At 40.5% G+C, this 18,122-nt stretch overlaps 2 protein-coding genes across 4 annotated transcripts in view; one reads left to right on the forward strand and one right to left on the reverse strand.

Moving 5' to 3' along the window:
* Positions 1-320: 320 nt before the first annotated feature.
* LOC311111135 (putative ATP-dependent RNA helicase DDX28) lies at positions 321-5,599 on the reverse strand. Of its 2 annotated transcripts, none has more exons than XM_084153823.1 (4): positions 4,248-5,599; positions 3,986-4,069; positions 1,751-1,963; positions 321-1,546 (listed from the first exon to the last, which is right to left on the reverse strand). In XM_084153823.1, the coding sequence occupies exons 1-4, from the start codon at positions 5,361-5,363 to the stop codon at positions 1,232-1,234; spliced, it is 1,728 nt and encodes a 575-aa protein (XP_084009949.1). In that variant the 5' UTR covers positions 5,364-5,599; the 3' UTR covers positions 321-1,231. The 2 variants fall into 2 exon arrangements, with proteins under 2 accessions (XP_084009949.1, XP_084009950.1); XM_084153824.1 differs by having other exon boundaries at positions 331-1,573; positions 4,248-5,577.
* A 6,165-nt stretch (positions 5,600-11,764) lies between these two features.
* The window catches only part of LOC311111690 (nuclear factor of activated T-cells, cytoplasmic 3-like), a 56,968-nt gene continuing 50,610 nt past the window's right edge, over positions 11,765-18,122 (forward strand). For both annotated transcript variants that reach the window (XM_084154483.1, XM_084154482.1), the window contains exon 1: positions 11,765-12,211. In XM_084154483.1, coding sequence (XP_084010609.1) covers positions 12,121-12,211 — 91 coding nt within the window. In that variant the 5' untranslated portion in view covers positions 11,765-12,120. The remainder of the gene's footprint in view (positions 12,212-18,122) is intronic.

Genomic DNA, 18,122 nt, shown 5'->3' on the forward strand with positions numbered 1-18,122 from the left:
TTCTCCCTCAACACTTGCACATTTTAGAGTGGCCTTTTATTGTCCCCAGCACAAGGTGCACCTGTGTAATGATCACATCAGCTCATGAAACATGGGACCAACACATTATATGTTGCGTTTATATTTATACTCCTAAACAGCTAAATAATCTCACTCAGTCTGGATGTGTACAGCGCAATGATGTCTACCGGTATATGTCTATTATACAGCACCCTGGTGATGTTATATTTGGTGCAATTAGGCTAACTCAATAAGTGAGAAAATATAGAGGAACATTTACATAATAGCAGGGTATTAAGAAAAGGAAAACAATTTCCTTTGAAACCAGATCTCACAAAGATATTTATTTTCACTCTGACACATTTTCATGTTCAAACATGTTGCTTCCTCTAAAACAAGTAACCGCAGGCATCAATGGGGTAAACTTCAAGGCTAGGGCCTGAATCCAACTTGACTGTAGATGAATGGAAATTGCTACATATGGGTTTTTTAATGCGGTGCTTCTGTATTACACACAAAAAAAGCGGAAACAGAGTGAAGACCGCTTTCCAAAATGTAACATGCTAATGTAGGTCTACCTGTGGTTATTGATAAGAGATTAGCACTGCTGTCTCAGTGGCTCCCTACCAGATACATGAAAGGTTCTATGAGTTAATCGTTCTTTTAAGGAAATTATTTTCATTTCGGGAAGGAAAAGTAACTTCGGTATTCCATACTTGTTCTAAATGTTTTTTTAGATTCTTTAACCTATGTTTTACCAAAACAAGTTAGCATGGCTGAGTTAAATTCCATAAATGAAGGGCTTGCCGCATGTGGGTGAGTATTAAAATAAGGCTATATTTGTCCATAGCTCTTCTCTGGTTATATGTATGACTGCTGTATGACATGTAAAATAAAGTAAATACTGACACCTCGTGGTTCCACATGAGAAGTGCAAACATGTGTGGCACACCTGCTGCTTGTAAGAGGGTATGATTTTAGTACATTCCCAAAGACACTTCCTCTTTGGAAAGACATGCTGTAACCATCTGGGTTAAAAAGAGAAGTCAGATCATAGTTCCAGTCTCAAACATGATATGGCAGCTAAAAAGGTCAAAGGACTCAGTCTCACACAGATGGTTTGGGCTATCATGGATGCAATCGTTTTACTGAACAAATTAATCAAACATTAAGGTCTCTCTGAGACCAAGTCAGTTCTGCTTTGGTAATATCCTAATACTTGGCAGACCCGCTAGTAGGGCAACCCCTCTTCCTCCTCCTCCTCTTCGGATGCTTTGGGCTCAGGCTTCCTGATGGCCGACTCCATCCCAGGCAGACTTGTCCTCCTCCGGGCTGCCGTCTCAATCTTCTGCACCAACTCCACGTCCCAGGGGTGGGTGACGAAGCTGAGCACCTCCCCATCCTCCACGCTCCCTGCACGGCCCACCCGCCCCGCCCGGTGGATGTAGTCCGTGTGGGATTCTGGGAAGTCGTAGTTGACCACCAGACGGACCTTCTGGGTGTCCAATCCTCGGGAAGCGATGTCGGTACAGATCAGCACGTCCACCTATAGGGATGGAATGTGAAACGTCGCCTATAACGTGTATGTTGTTAATGACGTGTTATTTTTACTGGGTGTCTTTTTAAAGTGTTTCTTTATTGTGTGACATGGAGCTTGTCACACAATGTGGACATAGATATTGTCACATGGAGTTTGATAAGCAATTTGCAACTGCGCAAGCAGACAAAGTATAATCTCGTCTCCTCTCACCTGTCCCTTCTGGAAGGAGTGGAAGATTCCGGCCCGGAGGGAGGCAGGCATCTCCCCCTGCAGTCGGACATGTCTCAGCCCCATGTCCTCCAGGGAGTAGCCCAGCCAGTTGACTGTAGGAGCCCGGTTACAGAACACCAACACCCCAGCCTTGTCCTGCTCTGCTGTCTTCAGGGCTTGGTGAAGCTCCAGAAGCTTGTCAGCTCCCCTCACCTTAATATTGAATAATATAGATTTGTTATATATAGTATACTATAAATTATATTCTATCAATTATACTAACTCATTTAATACTATATAATTTACTAATGTAATTTACAGTATTCTGTCAATTTTTTTTTTTTTTAATCAAGTTAAATCACAGGATTTGCTGTGATGAATCTCGATTAATCGAAAATTCAGAAATTCAGCTGTAATATTTTTTTATACAAAAAGCATTACAGAATATTGACGTCTTCATTTCGTCCAAAGTAACGCTAAGCAAAATCTGACAAATTGATGAAGAACTCTTTCTTTAACGTCAATGTCAACTTGTTTTGATATCGCATTGTTGTTTTTAGCTGTATAGATTCTGCATTTTTTATGCTTTCAGACAATGCAAATAATCCCTATAGAAAAATAAGTGTGCACTAAAATTACAATAAATTGAGTTAACGGATTCACTTTCACAGCTCTACTATAAATACATACAGTTGAAGTCGGAAGTTTACATACACCTTAGCCAAATACATTTAAACTCCGTTTTTCACAATTCCTGACATTTAATCATAGGAAACATTCCCTGTTTTAGGTCAGTTAGGATCACCACTTTATTTTAAGAATGTGAAATGTCAGAATAATAGTAGAGAGAATGATTTATTTCAGCTTTTATTTCTTTCATCACATTCCCAGTAAGTCAGAAGTTTACATACACTCAATTAGTATTTGGTAGAATTGCCTTTAAATTGTTTAACTTGGGTCAAACGTTTCAGGTAGCCTTCCACAAGCTTCCCACAATAAGTTGGGTGAATTTTGTCCCATTCCTCCTGACAGAGCTGGTGTAACTGAGTCAGGTTTGTAGGCCTCCTTGCTCGCACACGCCTTTTCAGTTCTGCCCACAAATCTTCTATAGGATTGAGGTCAGGGCTTTGTGATGGCCACTCAAATACCTTGACTTTGTTGTCCTTAAGCCATTTTGCCACAGCTTTGGAAGTATGCTTGGGGTCATTGTCCATGACATAACTATGGTCCTTATGGGCAAACAGTTCTATTTTTGTTTCATCAGACCAGAGGACATTTCTCCAAAAAGTACGATCTTTGTCCCCATGTGCAGTTGCAAACCATAGTCTGGCTTTTTTATGGTGGTTTTGGAGCAGTGACTTCTTCCTTGCTGAGCGGCCTTTCAGGTTATGTCAATATAGGCCTCGTTTTACTGTGGATATAAATACTTTTGTTCCCGTTTCCTCCAGCATCTTCACAGGGTCCTTTGATGTTGTTCTGGGATTGATTTGCACTTTTCGCACCAAAGTAAGTTCATCTCTAGGAGACAGAACGCGTCTCCTTCCTGAGCGGTATGACGGCTGCGTGGTCCGATGGTGTTTATACTTACGTACTATTGTTTGTACAGATGCACATGGTACCTTCAGGCGTTTGGAAATTGCTCCCAAGGTTGAAGCAGACTTGTGGAGGTCCACAATCTTTTTTCTGAAGTCTTGGCTGATTTCTTTTGATTTTCCCATGATGTCAAGCAAAGAGGCACTGAGTTTGAAGGTAGGCCTTGAAATACATCCACAGGTACACCTCCAATTGACTCAAATGATGTCAATTAGCCTATCAGAAGCTTCTAAAGCCATGACATCATTTTCTGGAATTTTCCAAGCTGTTTAAAGGCACAGTCAACTTAGTGTATGTAAACTTCTGACCCACTGGAATTGTGATACAGTGAATTATAAGTGAAATAATCTGTCTGTAAACAATTGTTGGAAAATGTACTTGTGTCATGCACAAAGTAGATGTCCTAACCGACTTGCCCAAAACTATAGTTTGTTAACAAGAAATGTGTGGAGTGGTTGAAAAACGAGTTTTAATGACTCCAACCTAAGTGTATGTAAACTTCCGCCTTCAACTGTAGGTACTAGTACATGGGTTTTATACATAGCTTTATATATAGACACTTTACAATATAGAAGAACACCAAAGAAACAAAGCAATACTAATACCAAACCAATGAAAACAATAATAATAAGTTGGAAATACCTTCAGGAAGGTCTGTTTTACATGTGGCATGAGGAAGTGAAGATTCTTGCTCTTGATGGTCACCATGCTGCCCAGGTCCGTCACCTATAACAACAAGTCAGTCTCATTTTAATGTGCATTTTACATAATGAGGCAGGAATATGCACAACCTGTGACCAGAGTCCTATGTGGTAGTGCACTATAGTATAGGGAGTAGGGTCTATAGGGAGTTTGGGACGCAGACAATGTAGGAAAAGGGGAATAATAACAGAATGATAATGACCTGGCTGAGAACCTCTCCGACCCCTCCGGGGAACGTGGCCCCCACCACCACCAGCTGGGCCTTGTGGGTTGGGCCGGGGCCCCGGGTCTCTGAGGGGTCGCTGGCCACGCGGATCTGGACCAGGATGCTCTCCAGCATGCCAGAGAAGCTGGGATCAAACATGGTGTCTGCCTCATCCACCACCATGAAGCTCAGCTCCCCCAGGTCTAGGTAGCGTCTCCGCAGGGCCTTGACGAGGGCACCGGGTGTGGCCACCAACACATCCGGGGGACCCTTGGTGAAGGCCAGCTTGATGTTGCCCACACCTCTCCCACCTCCCACTGTCTTCACCATCAGCCCGAATGGGCCACACAGGCTCCTGGCCACAGCAGAGACCTGGTCAGCGAGTTCTCTAGAGGGGACAAGGATAACAGAGCGAGTCCTGGGTGTGGTCTCTATAGACTCGGAATCTGTTGCTTTCTCAGCCTGTAGTTTGTGAATGATGGGCAAGAGGTAGCTCAGGGTTTTGCCACTGCCCGTCTCAGCTGCGCACAGGATGTTATAGCCTTTCAGGAGCTTGGGGATGGTTTGTAGTTGAACGGTTGTAGGGTGAGTTATGTTGTCCTTGCCCAAAGTCTCCACTAAGTCCGGGCAGAGGTGAAGGTTGTGAAATGTAATAGGTTTACTCTTCTCTTTGGCTTTGTCACCCTCCTCATCCTGGATTTCTGTGACAAAGGGTGGAGTGCTCTGAGTGTTGTTAACCGTGAAGTAGTCGCCAAATGATTTGTTGTGTTTCCATCCTTTGGAGGAGAGATGGGGCTGCTCAAATTTCCCAAGTGTGTAGCCTGCAGACTGATTCAGTTCTGGGTTCTTGCTTTTGATTAGGAGCTTGCCAGCCTTGATGGTGTTGACTTTGTTCTTGCTTCTCACCTGCTTCACATTTTCTACCTGCTCCTGCATGTGTCTGGGAATACGAATGACCACAGGTTGTGCTGTGGTTGACATGGGATGAGCACCACAGGCTGAACTCATTGTACCATGAATACATGCTACTGCTCTGAAATGACCCGAGGACGAGTAGTTGTGTTTTGATATCAACGTAGACAACACTGAGTAGCCGACCTTCACAGACTGCATTCTGTTGGTAAATTAGCTAGCTTACGTTAGGTAGGAGGAATCAGCTGGTGCACGTCTTCACAAACAAATAGACAATACAGTTTCTGCTGTATTTCATTATAGTGTATACCGTGAATTTATCAAATGCTTTAGAGAACAAGATATATTGGATTATATATGTTTTTACCGGACTGTATTTTTCGTTTAATTTCAAACATTAAATTTCACATGCGTCGGTGGTGAATAATGATGACGTCGAGTCTGCTGATCCGTCGCAGGAGATGACGCGTTGCAGATTGAATAGAACGGTAGCCCAGATAGAAATACAATATATAGAATGGACATTTAAAAATCATTGCTCTCCAGTTGTTGTTTTTATGACATTTTTCTGTTTAGAAAGTATGTTAGATGTTATGTACATTATGGAAAGTTTTTTAATAGTACATGTCGGCTACCCGTGTAGTACTAGAATGGAACAGGGTAGAATATATGGGCCAACTTCCATCCACAGTGGGATCAGTGTTATATTCTCTGTGTTGTGTTAATGTATTATTGTACTTGAGGACAACTTGAGTTTGGCTGTGTGGATTGGAGACAGCCAGCCAAGTAATTATTGTGTTTCAATACTGGGTTAATTGTTAAATTCAATTATGCATGTATCTGTCTTCAGACCATTTTGAAATTGATCCTTACTAGTATTGTAAAATGTTGCTGTGTTTGTATGTGTGTTAGACTAGTTTTATGTGCTTGTATCCGTGCTGTGCCATTATGATACATGTACTAAATCGTTATTGTAGCCTATTGTACTGAAGAGCCACCGACACCTGTGGACCTTTTTTGGCATTCTAAATCCCCAGCCCATACCTGTTTGAACTATTTTATATTAATTTATAATAAAATCTATATTTTGTGATAACTTTGTGGTGACTTCCAGGACCAGTGCCCAGTCAGGTCTTCTTTGAGCCTGCCGACCTAAAAGAACATACTTCATCAAATAGAATAGACTTGCACACAAAAAAAAAACAAGGAAGTCATACAGTTATTGAACTTCTCTCCAACCTAGATTTTACATTTCCATTTTTGTCATTTAGCAGACTGGGCACTGGTCCTTACAGTTAGTGCATACATTTTTTTATTATTTTTTCATACTGGCCCCCCGTGGGAATCGAACCCACAATCCTGGCGTTGCAAGCGCCATGCTCTACCAACTGAGCTACACGGGACCATGTAGATCAAAGCCAATGTGAGAGTACAACCCACGTGATGAGCTCACAGCTCTATTCACCCTGGACCTGATGATGAAGATTGCCTCTGATGATCTCTGTGGTTCAGTAATCACTGATCTGTCACCAGTATTGATCCCTCATCAGGCACAGTTCCCATGCTCTGAATGAACGGTTGTCTGATTGATTTCCTGAGGCGTCAGATCACATGTACGCTGCCAGTAATAGGGTGTCACGTGTTGACTGTTAGTTCAAGCATTGGGCAAAACCCTGACATTGCTATCCAGAACAGTACTGGTGGAAAAAAAATAGGAAAAATAGAAGAGCTTTGACAGTATTAGAGAGAACTACGGGAAAGAAGTGAGCAGTGAGGAGAGGCGAATAATGTTGGGTCTTGATTGGTTTTGTTGTTGTTCTTTCAGTAAACAGTGGAGGGCAGCATACATCAAGGATGAAGACCAGTAAGTCAAACCCGTAAACCACAAAACCTGTCAAATGCTCCACTCGATACCTATCCTGTGTATGCATTTTACACTAGATCTTCTTCAGAATTTTAGTGCCAATTTCTCTGCCAATTTTCCCGGTATTCTTTTGCATGATGAATAGGCGTCTACATGTAGCTATTTTCACTTAGGTGTTCAATCAAAATGCCTTTTACTGTTATACTCAGTTCAGTTATGTTCCAATATTAAATAGATACATTGTTGTCATTTGCTTTCTTGTGGTTTTGTATTTGAATAAAACAAGTAGGCCTAAAGAAAATAATTTAGAATTCAGATAAAATACATCTCAAATAATCCTGTCTTCTCCGATATTTGGAAAGTTAGAAATAGGCCTCATTCCTCATCTTGTGAGGAATTCGGACAGATTCTTGTGCAATATAATAATAACAGTCAATATTTAAGCCATATTATGGCGCATGTCAGTCAAGGTGATGTATTGAAGTTCAGTGTGCTATGCTGTGCAGAAGCTCAAGCCTCAATCCTTGAAAGAGAGCGACACACACCTCTCTCAAACACAGGACAAGTGAGGGGGTAGAGGGTTTCTTTTTTCCCTCACAACTTTCTTTACGAGAACTTAATATCGTTAACCACATCCACACCCTCCCACACAATTTGTGTACATTGTGTTCTTTATCTTCTCCCTTTAAAGGTCATCTGAGAAGATAAGAGGCACACATGTAACCTGAATTAAGCAGCAACAAGTAGTGGGTCTGGAGACATGCTCTAACAGCATTGTACTCATGCAGACGTCAATAAAACAAATAATAACCTACCATACAAAAGAGAATGCATACAAATCAGTGTTTACAGTGTAGGACATGTTGTGAGGTAGGCAAGTGCTAAATCTGTTATTCACTTAATAAATCTTATTGGAATATTTTTTTGAATATGGTGTATTAAAACTGAACATCCAAAATAACTTTTTTGAAATAAGATCAGAGAACTTCGGTTAGTAAATCATGTTATTTCTCTATTTTGGTCACATAGCAACTTTGTACATAACACCCTTATCCTATATAAATGCGATAATTTCCCAATAATATCAATATTGCAGCTCTAAAAAGCACTGATTAGTTTGTTGCCTAACGTATCAAAGCAGAGGGTTATGCTTCAACACCGAATTGTCTTTAGAATTCAACTGTCATTTCAAAATTAACTCAACCATGGACTGTCAAGGTAACATATCGATAGCAGTTTTATTAGTATGATCTCAAACAAGTATATTTTGTGATGGAATTCAATTTCGCCAGGTGATGGCATACAGTGAATGTCAATGAGGGTTACATGTAGCGAGTGCTTTTGCTTGGAAATTTAGACCACAGGAAATGTGACATTGCTTTCGCATGCATGTGTGAACTTCAGCGTCTGTACGCCCACATACGTCAAACAAAAACATTCTCTTGTTTTTTTCTTATCTTTGCTGTATATGTTATTTTTCACGAATATTCGATAAGAGGATTTTGTGTATGCAAGTGTTCTGTCTCATTGCACCTCAGATATCTGCAGATTTTTTATTTTTTAACTCTTTTGATATATGACCAGTATTTTCTCTATCAGAGGATGTTTGTATGTTTCCAATGAAACTGTTGCATAACTGAGCAGAAATAGGCCAGCATCACTACTGGAATATATTCCCCTAAACTCCACCAGATATGAATAATGTCCAAGAAGAGTTATCAATTAATGATTTCTGTAGGTTTTAAAATGTCATATTCGTGTACTTAATGTATTATCGAGGAGAAATGAGCAGTAAATGACAATTCCCTTTGATGTCTGTTGAAGTATAACTAGTGCGTGCATATGTCATATAGAGTCAGACTTCGGCACTTAAAGGTTTCCATTGTTGAACGATGTAATCCAGTATGAGGGGACATTCAACTGTCCTCTATGATATTATTGGACCTCTCTGGTGTTATTGAACCTCTTTGGTGTGATTAAACTTCTCTGGTGTGATTAAACCTCTGATGTTACTGAATCTCTCTGATGTTATTAAACCTCTATGATGTAATTGAACCTCTCTGATGATTTTTACTGATTGAGCAATTCATTTGAATGATATAGAAATTAATATGTAGCTATGTATTGCACCATGAGGTGCGATCATGTTAGGAGAATGTCCCTGTTTTACATATTTATATTGCAGTATCTTTAACCAATAACCAACAAAACTTTTATTGTTGCACTTCCAGTACAACAATAAAAGCTACAACAATACAGAGGCTTAGGGAAGGCTGATTTGCTGGTGTTGACCAACATAAAAAAAATTAAAAATAAATAATAATAATAATAATAATAGCCGAAAACTTGGGAGGGGACAAATAAAACCAACCGCCAGTTGGGGAACCCTGCCCTATAGACTATACATATATTTTTTCTGGCCTGCAGATCAAATAAACCTTTTGACCCTTTCGTGTTGAGCAGATTTCACAATCCCTTTAAATGTATCACTGCCATCCATTCTGTGCATCATTAGATTAAACCAAATTAGAGACAACCTTCAACCCTTCTCTCTTAACTATATTTTCGTGGCGACAGTCCAGCACTGATTGGGCCGTAATAACACGATGCACTCCTGACCTCTAGAGCCCTCAGTCACCAACAAGTTACAGTGTACACACTGATATATTTATATATATATATATTTATATATATATATATAATCATAATATCTAATCATATTTATATATATATATATATATATATATATATATATATATATATATATATATATATATATATTAACTTTATCTGGATGTATGCTTAAAGATGATAACAGTGAATGAAAGTTGAGGGTCACACTATAACAATTTTTGTTTTAGTTTTATATATATATATATATTCAAGAGTGCAATGTAGAGATTCAGTCAAAAATAGTACAATAACTTTAGCTCAGATAGAGACCGGCACTACTGGGATTCAACTGGTTATTGCAGGGTAAATCTGATGGTAGAATAAATAAGAAGTAAATCCAGCTGCTTAGAGAGTTGTTCCTCCTGATAGTATCAAGATTTGACCTCTGCCCCTCTGTGACCCAGCCATCTACTCATGTAAAACTATATTGGATCAACACTAAGGGCCTTCCCTAAGCCTCTGTATTGTTGTAGCTTTTATTGTTGTACTGGAAGTGTATATATATATATATATATATATATATAATAAATATGATTAGATATTATGATTATATATATATAAATATATATATATATATAAATATATATATATATATATTTCAGTGTGTACACTGTAACTTGTTGGTGACTGAGGGCTCTAGAGGTCAGGAGTGCATCGTGTTATTACGGCCCAATCAGTGCTGGACTGTCGCCACGAAAATATAGTTAAGAGAGAAGGGTTGAAGTTTGTCTCTAATTTGGTTTAATCTAATGATGCACAGAATGGATGGCAGTGATACATTTAAAGGGATTGTGAAATCTGCTCAACACGAAAGGGTCAAAAGGTTTATTTGATCTGCAGGCCAGAAAAAATATCTGTATAGTCTATAGGGCAGGGTTCCCCAACTGGCGGTTGGTTTTATTTGTCCCCTCCCAAGTTTTCGGCTATTATTATTATTATTATTATTATTATTATTATTATTATTATTATTATTATTATTCTTTTTTATGTTGGTCAACACCAGCAAATCAGCTCCACGTGATTTTAATTGTGGAAATCTGTTTCAAAGTATTCCCACGCATAATAGAGAGATACAGTATATGTGATCATATAAAAATGTAAGCAAGGTTTGAAATGATTATGTTTAAGTCAAATGTTATATCTGTTTGGGCTTCTTGTGGTCAATTTGCAGTCTACAAATTATTTATAATTATGTTCCGGCCCACTGACCATCCGCTCAAGAAAAAATTGGCCCGCGGCTGAATCTAGTTGATGATCCCTGCTATAGGGTATAGGATATATTGAACTAATCACCAAAGCAATGCATTCCAGGAAAGTGTGATGGCCTACTTAGTATAAGGACAGATTTAAATTCTATTGCATATGTCACAGACTTTATCACCGACATGCAGAATTATTGCATAGACCGTGGGGCAGTCTGTTGAATTCCTACAGTCCAATAGGCAACGTGAACACAGAACATTTAGTTAATTGAAGCCAGCATGGTCCGTTTTAACTGTAATTGTGTCCGGCAGAGATGTAGGCCAATAGTATATGAGAGCCTACATACGTTCAAAATAGGGATTGAGAAATTATACATGAAAGGTCAAAAGGAAAATTAAAAAAAATGTGTGATGATCTCAGATAAAGTGTCACTTCATTCTGATTAAATCAGAGTAGGACAGCAGTTCTGTACATCTGGATAACTTTATTATTCGCTATAATAATGTAGGCCTAATAATAATTTCCTTTGCCACTGTCCATGTTGACGCAATGAACTTCAATATGAGATTTAACTACATATCCCAGGAGCTCTTGCCAGCCTTATCCGTGTTTGTGCGTGTGTGTGTGAGATAAATGTTTACTGTTCATTTCTGATTGTTTATTTCACTTTTGTGTATTATATATTTCGCTTGCTTTGGCAATGTAAACATACTGTATGTTTCCCATGCCAATAAAGCCCTTTGAGATGAATTGAGAGACAGAGCGTGCGTGCGCTCTGTTGTGTACCGGGGTTTGCTGACGTCACTGCTGGAACTGCCCTGTCACGCGCAGTTAGTAAAAGTTGGGATAGAAGGCGCTCGAGTGAGAGAAGAGAGTCAATTTTACAGACAACCTTGTCTGTCTTGTTGACACCAAACTGCGATAAATCAACTTGACGTTCGCAAGGACAAAAGAGTAGACTCGCTGTAGGACAATCAAAAGTTTAACGATCATTTTATTACCAAACGTCGCCGGGGAGGAAGAATAATTTTTGGATTTATAATCAAGGAAGAAAAACTAGTTCACGCGGGTCGATTGCTCGCTACAATTTTGATTTGCTAAATAAAACAAGTTTTGTTGTTTCAGTTAACGTTAGTTCTGTAAATGTTGTGACATTTAAAATACTATTTTGCATTAGCCGTCGTTCGAGTGACGGGTGAAGCCGAGCTGTCAACCCCGATGACTACTGCAAACTGCACTGGTAATGAGGAGCTGGACTTCAGGCTGATCTTCGGAGAGGACGGCCAACAGCAGTCGCTAGGCCCCGCAGGTTAGAATTTTCTCTTTGCCGCGAATACCCTGTAAACTTCTCTTGACGTAGAAGACTGCACAGATGCAATTACATTGCAAACAACAAGAACATTGCAGAAGCGGCATTGGTTGCAACAGCGTAGCTAATGTGAACAAGCTAGGGAATTTTCTGGCTGCAGAAAGTAGAATAAGTAGCCTAAACATCAACATTCGTCTTATTTCTATTTTTGTATGCAATTACACACGGACTTTTCACACAGTTAAAATATGGGGTTTTAGGAACGTGAGCCTACACAACAAACAAGCGCGCGACAGCAGCTGTCAAATAGCTGTGTCCTCATGCTAACTAGCTAATTCCCACAAAAAGTTGCAAAACTGTACTAAATAATGTATAAATAATATATTTAAATACTGCAGCACATGCTGAAATGTATGTGGCTTTTAACATAAAGAATAATGTAGCTAGCTAGAAATATATTTCAAAAGAGTAGCTTGGCAGCTGATTAGCTAAGATAGGTAGCTCACGAAAGGACACAGCTGTCAGTCATTCAGACACCTATAGCTTAGCAAGAATGCATTATACCTGCCTATCAGCTCTACTTGTTTCAAATATTCGCTCCAATCAATGCATTTTATTATCGATTAGCCTTAAGAAAACGAATTGAATAGGTTTTAAACAGCAATGCCAAGAACTTGGTAGCATTGGGAACGTCATATTGTAAGAAAGTTGACCATGCATGCATGTACAACTCTTCCACTTGTAACAAACTTGTTAGTGGTCCTGCAAGAGATGTTGATCATAATACTGAATAGAACTTAAAAAGTACAACAATTAGACATAAATAGCAATATAGTGAATGCAATAAATTAGTTATTAGTAATACAAGCAAGCAAATATTCTATATATTTTCCTGCTTAGTTTAAATGTTTGTCTGTTATTGTATTTCTAAATGACCTTCTCAGAAATTTAAGAGGTTATTACATCAAGTAATATTACTGCCTATAACTATTTATTTGTAATGCAGATAAATGTGTAAGGTGTATGTTTAAATAAGGGTATTTGGTACGTTGACTATGCAGCTTGACAAAACACCATTACAACAATAAACAACACAATAAATGAAACTGAATTAATAAACTGAAACGATACATTTCCCAGTATATAAGACATCTCACAACCTAGGCTATACAGGTTTTTTTGTGTAATGTCTTTGGCCAAAAAGTCCAAAGACATCCAATAACCGTGTCACCCTGCTGCCATTTCAATCATCTCTGCAGATTGTGCCCAGTTTGCTGGCCACAGGGGCCCAATCCAGTATTTGACTCTCACAAATAGAGGTGTGTGTGTTTGTGAGAAGGTGGTGGTTCATATCAGCATCTGTCAGTGTGACCAGGTGTGCAGAGAAAGAACCAGATCTGTGGAATTCTGGTGAAGCATCATACAAGATTCTATTTGTGTTTTGTTTGTGTATTTTGGACGGTTGTTTTGGAAACATGACTAGACAAGGGGTTTAACCATTCTGAGACAAGAGAAGACAAGCAAGCTGCCATTCATTCATTCATTAATTAATAACCACAGATCTAGGAGTTCCATGCTATTTAAAAAAAAAACATCTCTCTTTCACCTACAGTTGAAGTCGGAAGTTTACATACACCTTAGCCAAATACATTTAAACTCAGTTTTTCACAATTTCTGACGTTTAATCCTAGTAAAAATTATCTGTCTTAGGTCAGTTAGGATCACCACTTTCTTTTAAGAATGTGAAATGTCAGAATAATGGTATAAATAATTATTTATTTCAGCTTTAATTTATTTCATCACATTCCCAGTGGGTCAGATGTTTACATACACTCAATTAGTATTTGGTAGCATTGCTTTTAAATTGTTTAACTTGGGTCAAACGTTTCGGGTAGCCTTCCACAAGCTTCCCACAATAAGTTGGGTGAATTTTGGCCCATTCCTCCTGACAGAGCTGGTGTAACTGAGTCAGGTTTGTAGGCCTCCATTTTCTATGGGATTGAGGTCAGGGCTTTGTGATGGCCACTCCAATACCTTGACTTTGTTGTCCTTAAGCCATTTTGCCACAACTTTGGAAGTATGCATTTGGAAGACCCATTTGCGACCAAGCTTTATCTTCCTGACTGATGTCTTGAGATGTTGCTTCAATATATCCACGTAACTTTTCCTCCAAACATAAAGATGGTCATTATGGGCAAACAGTTCTATTTTTGTTTCATCAGACCAGAGGACATTTCTCCAAAAAGTACGATCTTTGTCCCCATGTGCAGTTGCAAACCGTAGTCTGGCTTTTCAATGGCGGTTTTGGAGCAGTGGCTTCTTCCTTGCTGAGCGGCCTTTCAGTTATGTCGATATAGGACTTGTTTTACTGTGGATATAGATACTTTTGTACCTGTTTCCTCCAGCATCTTCACAAGGTCCTTTGCTGTTGTTCTGGGATTGATTTGCACTTTTCGCCTCAAAGTACGTTCATCTCTAGGAGACAGAACGCGTCTCCTTCCTGAGCGGTATGACTGCTGCGTGGTCGGATGGTGTTTATACTTGCGTACTATTGTTTGTACAGATGCACATGGTACCTTCAGGCGTTTGGAAATTGCTCCCAAGGATGAACCAGACTTGTGGAGGTCTACAATCTTTTTTCTGAAGTCTTGGCTGATTTCTTTTGATTTTCCCATGATGTTAATCAAGAGGCACTGAGTTTGAAGGTAGGCCTTGAAATATATCCACAGGTACACCTCCAATTCACTCAAATGATGTCAATTAGCCTATCAGAAGCTTCTAAAGCCATGACAACATTTTCTGGAATTTTCCAAGCTGTTTAAAGGCACAATCAACTTAGTGTATGTAAACTTCTGACCCACTGGAATTGTAATACAGTGAATTATAAGTGAAATAATCTGTCTGTAAACAATTGTTGGAAAAATTACTTGTCATGCACAAAGTAGATGTCCTAACCGACTTGCCCAAACTATAGTTTGTTAACAAGACATTTGTGGAGTGGTTGAAAAACAAGTTTTAATGACTCCAACCTAAGTGTAAGTAAACTTCCGACTTCAACTCTAGCTAGAATTCATGCTTGGATTCTGTGAAACTAAGAGAAGCACAACTGGATACTGTTTTAATTCAAACCCTGAATTCTGTGTAGGGCGAATGCATCTTCCATTTTATCTTGAAAGCTTGATTACCGGTTTTCATTAAATAGGGCCAATGTCTGCAGAGTTAGACAGAGTTAAGCCTAGCTCTGCCCTTTTCATGAAGCTATGGCAAAACTATGAATCCAAGGCTTGGCTAGTCCTCGCTCATCCACAATCAATTTTTCCCTAGATTATAAGAAGACTAATTTGGAGACGAGTAGGAAAAAGTGCTTTTGGAATAAGCGTAGGAATAAAAGCGCCACTGTGGTTTTAATCTGGTTGGACTGTGTGCCTTGGCCTGTATGGCTAGTGCCTGTTCACATTAATAACTGGAGTGGAACACGGAGACACAGAACCAGAGTAACGGTGAGTTGAACGGTATGGCACCAAGTTGAATTGCTCTCTCTCTCTCCCTTTCTCTCTCTCTCCCTTTCTCTCTCTCTCTCCCCCTTTCTCTCTTCTCTCTCTCTCTCTCTCTCTCTCTCTTCCTCAGCCCTAGCCTCACTCACACAAGTCAGGGCTCGCTAGAACAACCTGGAGCACCTCGATTTCCTTCATTTTTTAAAATGTTGTTGCTTGAACTAGGCTGCTCTCAAAGAATTGGGCTATTATGTGATTATTAATGGGGTTTCCTCAGATAAAAAAAAAAAAGTAACTATGAACCCAGAAAAATAGCACAGCAGATTCTCCATCCTCTCAAATAGAACAGTACGCTATAGCCTAGTTATAGGTAGTGACAGACATTTTATTCTATCAGTCACACTGAATCCCGTCAGTAAGGTATGTAGTACCCAACTGTTTGTTTACATAGCCTAATTGAATAGTAAACATTAGTGTAAGAACTATTGTAAAAAACACACAAACCAATGGAGTGTAGACACACCCCATTTGTTAACTTTTTAATCTGACCTCTACCGCAGTAGGTCTTACCTCTGTGTATAAACGTGTGATTAAGAAGACTGCACTGTGCCACGCTCTCTCTCTCTCTCTCTCTCTCTCTCTCTCTCTCTCTCTCTCTCTCTCTCTCTCTCTCTCTCTCTCTCTCTCTCTCTCTCTCTCTCTCTCTCTCTCTCTCTCTCTCTCTCTCTCTCTCTCTCTCTCTCTCTCTCTCTCTCTCTCTCTCTCTCTCTCTCTCTCTCTCTCTCTCTCTCTCTCTCTCTCTCTCTCTCTCTCTCTCTCTCTCTCTCTCTCTCTCTCTCACTCTCTCTCTCTCACTCTCTCTCTTCCCCCCCCCCCCAAGGCGTTATTGGCATGGGAAACGTGTTTACATTACCAAAGCAAGTGAAATAAACAAAACTGAGAAGACACAAAACAACAGATTAGAATTTAACAGTAAATATTGCACTCAAAAAGGTTTAAAAAAAGATAGACATTTGTTCTATTTTCAGCTATGTACAGTGTTTTAGCAATGGGCAAATAGTTGTAGTACGAATAGTAGGGGAAGATAAATAAACAGATAATATATTAGTGGTATTTATAATGTTGTTTGTGCTCCCTTTTCTCATGGCAACGGGCTACACATCTTGCTGATGGGATTGCAGACAGGTATTTTGCCTAACAGATATGGAGTTTATCAATGTTTGATTTGTTTTGAAATGCTTTGTGGGTGTGATCTGTGGGAAATATGTCTCTCTAATGTGGTCATACATTTGGCAGGAGGTTAGGAAGTGCAGCTCAGTTTCCACCTCATTTTGTGGGCAGTGGGCACATAGGCAGACCTGGCTCTGTGATTTGAAGGAGTCAGGCGCAGGAGGGTAAATCACAGAATACAGAGTTAATTCCGTAGTACACAGTTACGCTGGATAGCGTCAACAGTCCAGTGCGCAAAACAGGCACACTGGAACAAATACAGCCACACAGGGAAAATATACCCCGGCAATACAAAGTACAGGTAGCTCCACCGAGCTACACTCATCTCACATGAAACAATCACCCACAAGGACAAGTGGGCAGAGGGAACACTTATACATGTACTAATGAAGGGAATATGAACCAGGTGTGTGTAATTGACAAGACAAGACAAGACAAGACAAATGGAATGATGAGATTGAGCGGCAGTGGCTAGAAGGCCGGTGACGACGAACGCTGAAGCCTGCCCGAACAAGGAGGGGAGGCAGCTTCGGAGGAAGTCGTGACCGTACCGCCCCCCCTTGACGCGCAGCTCCAGCAGCGCGCCGACCCCGGCCTCAGGACAGTGTGGAGCAGGGCGAGCCGGATGGCGACGGTGGAAATCAGGCAACAGGGAGGGATCGCGGATATCCCTCAACGGGACACAGCACCGTTCCCCCCACCCAATGCCTTGAATCCAGGATGGTACGGATGGAGTACGCTGGGGCCCCCTTCATGTCCAGAGGAGACGGAGGGACCTCCCGCACCTCAGACTCCTGGAGTGGACCAGCCACCACTGGCCTGAGGAGAGACACATGAAACGAGGGGTTAATACGGTAAACGGGGGAGTAATAACCTATAGGTAACCTCGTTAATTCTCCTCAGGACTTTGAAAGGCCCCACAAACCGCGGGCTCAGCTTCCGGCAGGGCAGGCGGAGGGGCAGATTCCGGGTCGAGAGCCAGACCCGATCTCCCGGTACGAAGACCGGGGCCTTACTGCGGTAGCGGTCAGCGTTGGCCTTCTGACAACGCACAGCGCATTGGAGGTGGACGTGGGCAGCGTCCCACGTCTCCTCCGGGCGCCGAAACCAGTCATCCACCGCAGGAGCCTCGGTCTGGCTCTGGTGCCACGGTGCCAGAACCGGTTGGTAACCTAAAACACATTGGA

Source organism: Coregonus lavaretus (assembly GCF_964263955.1).
Source record: "Coregonus lavaretus genome assembly, chromosome: 37".
Taxonomy (NCBI): Eukaryota; Metazoa; Chordata; class Actinopteri; order Salmoniformes; family Salmonidae; genus Coregonus; species Coregonus lavaretus.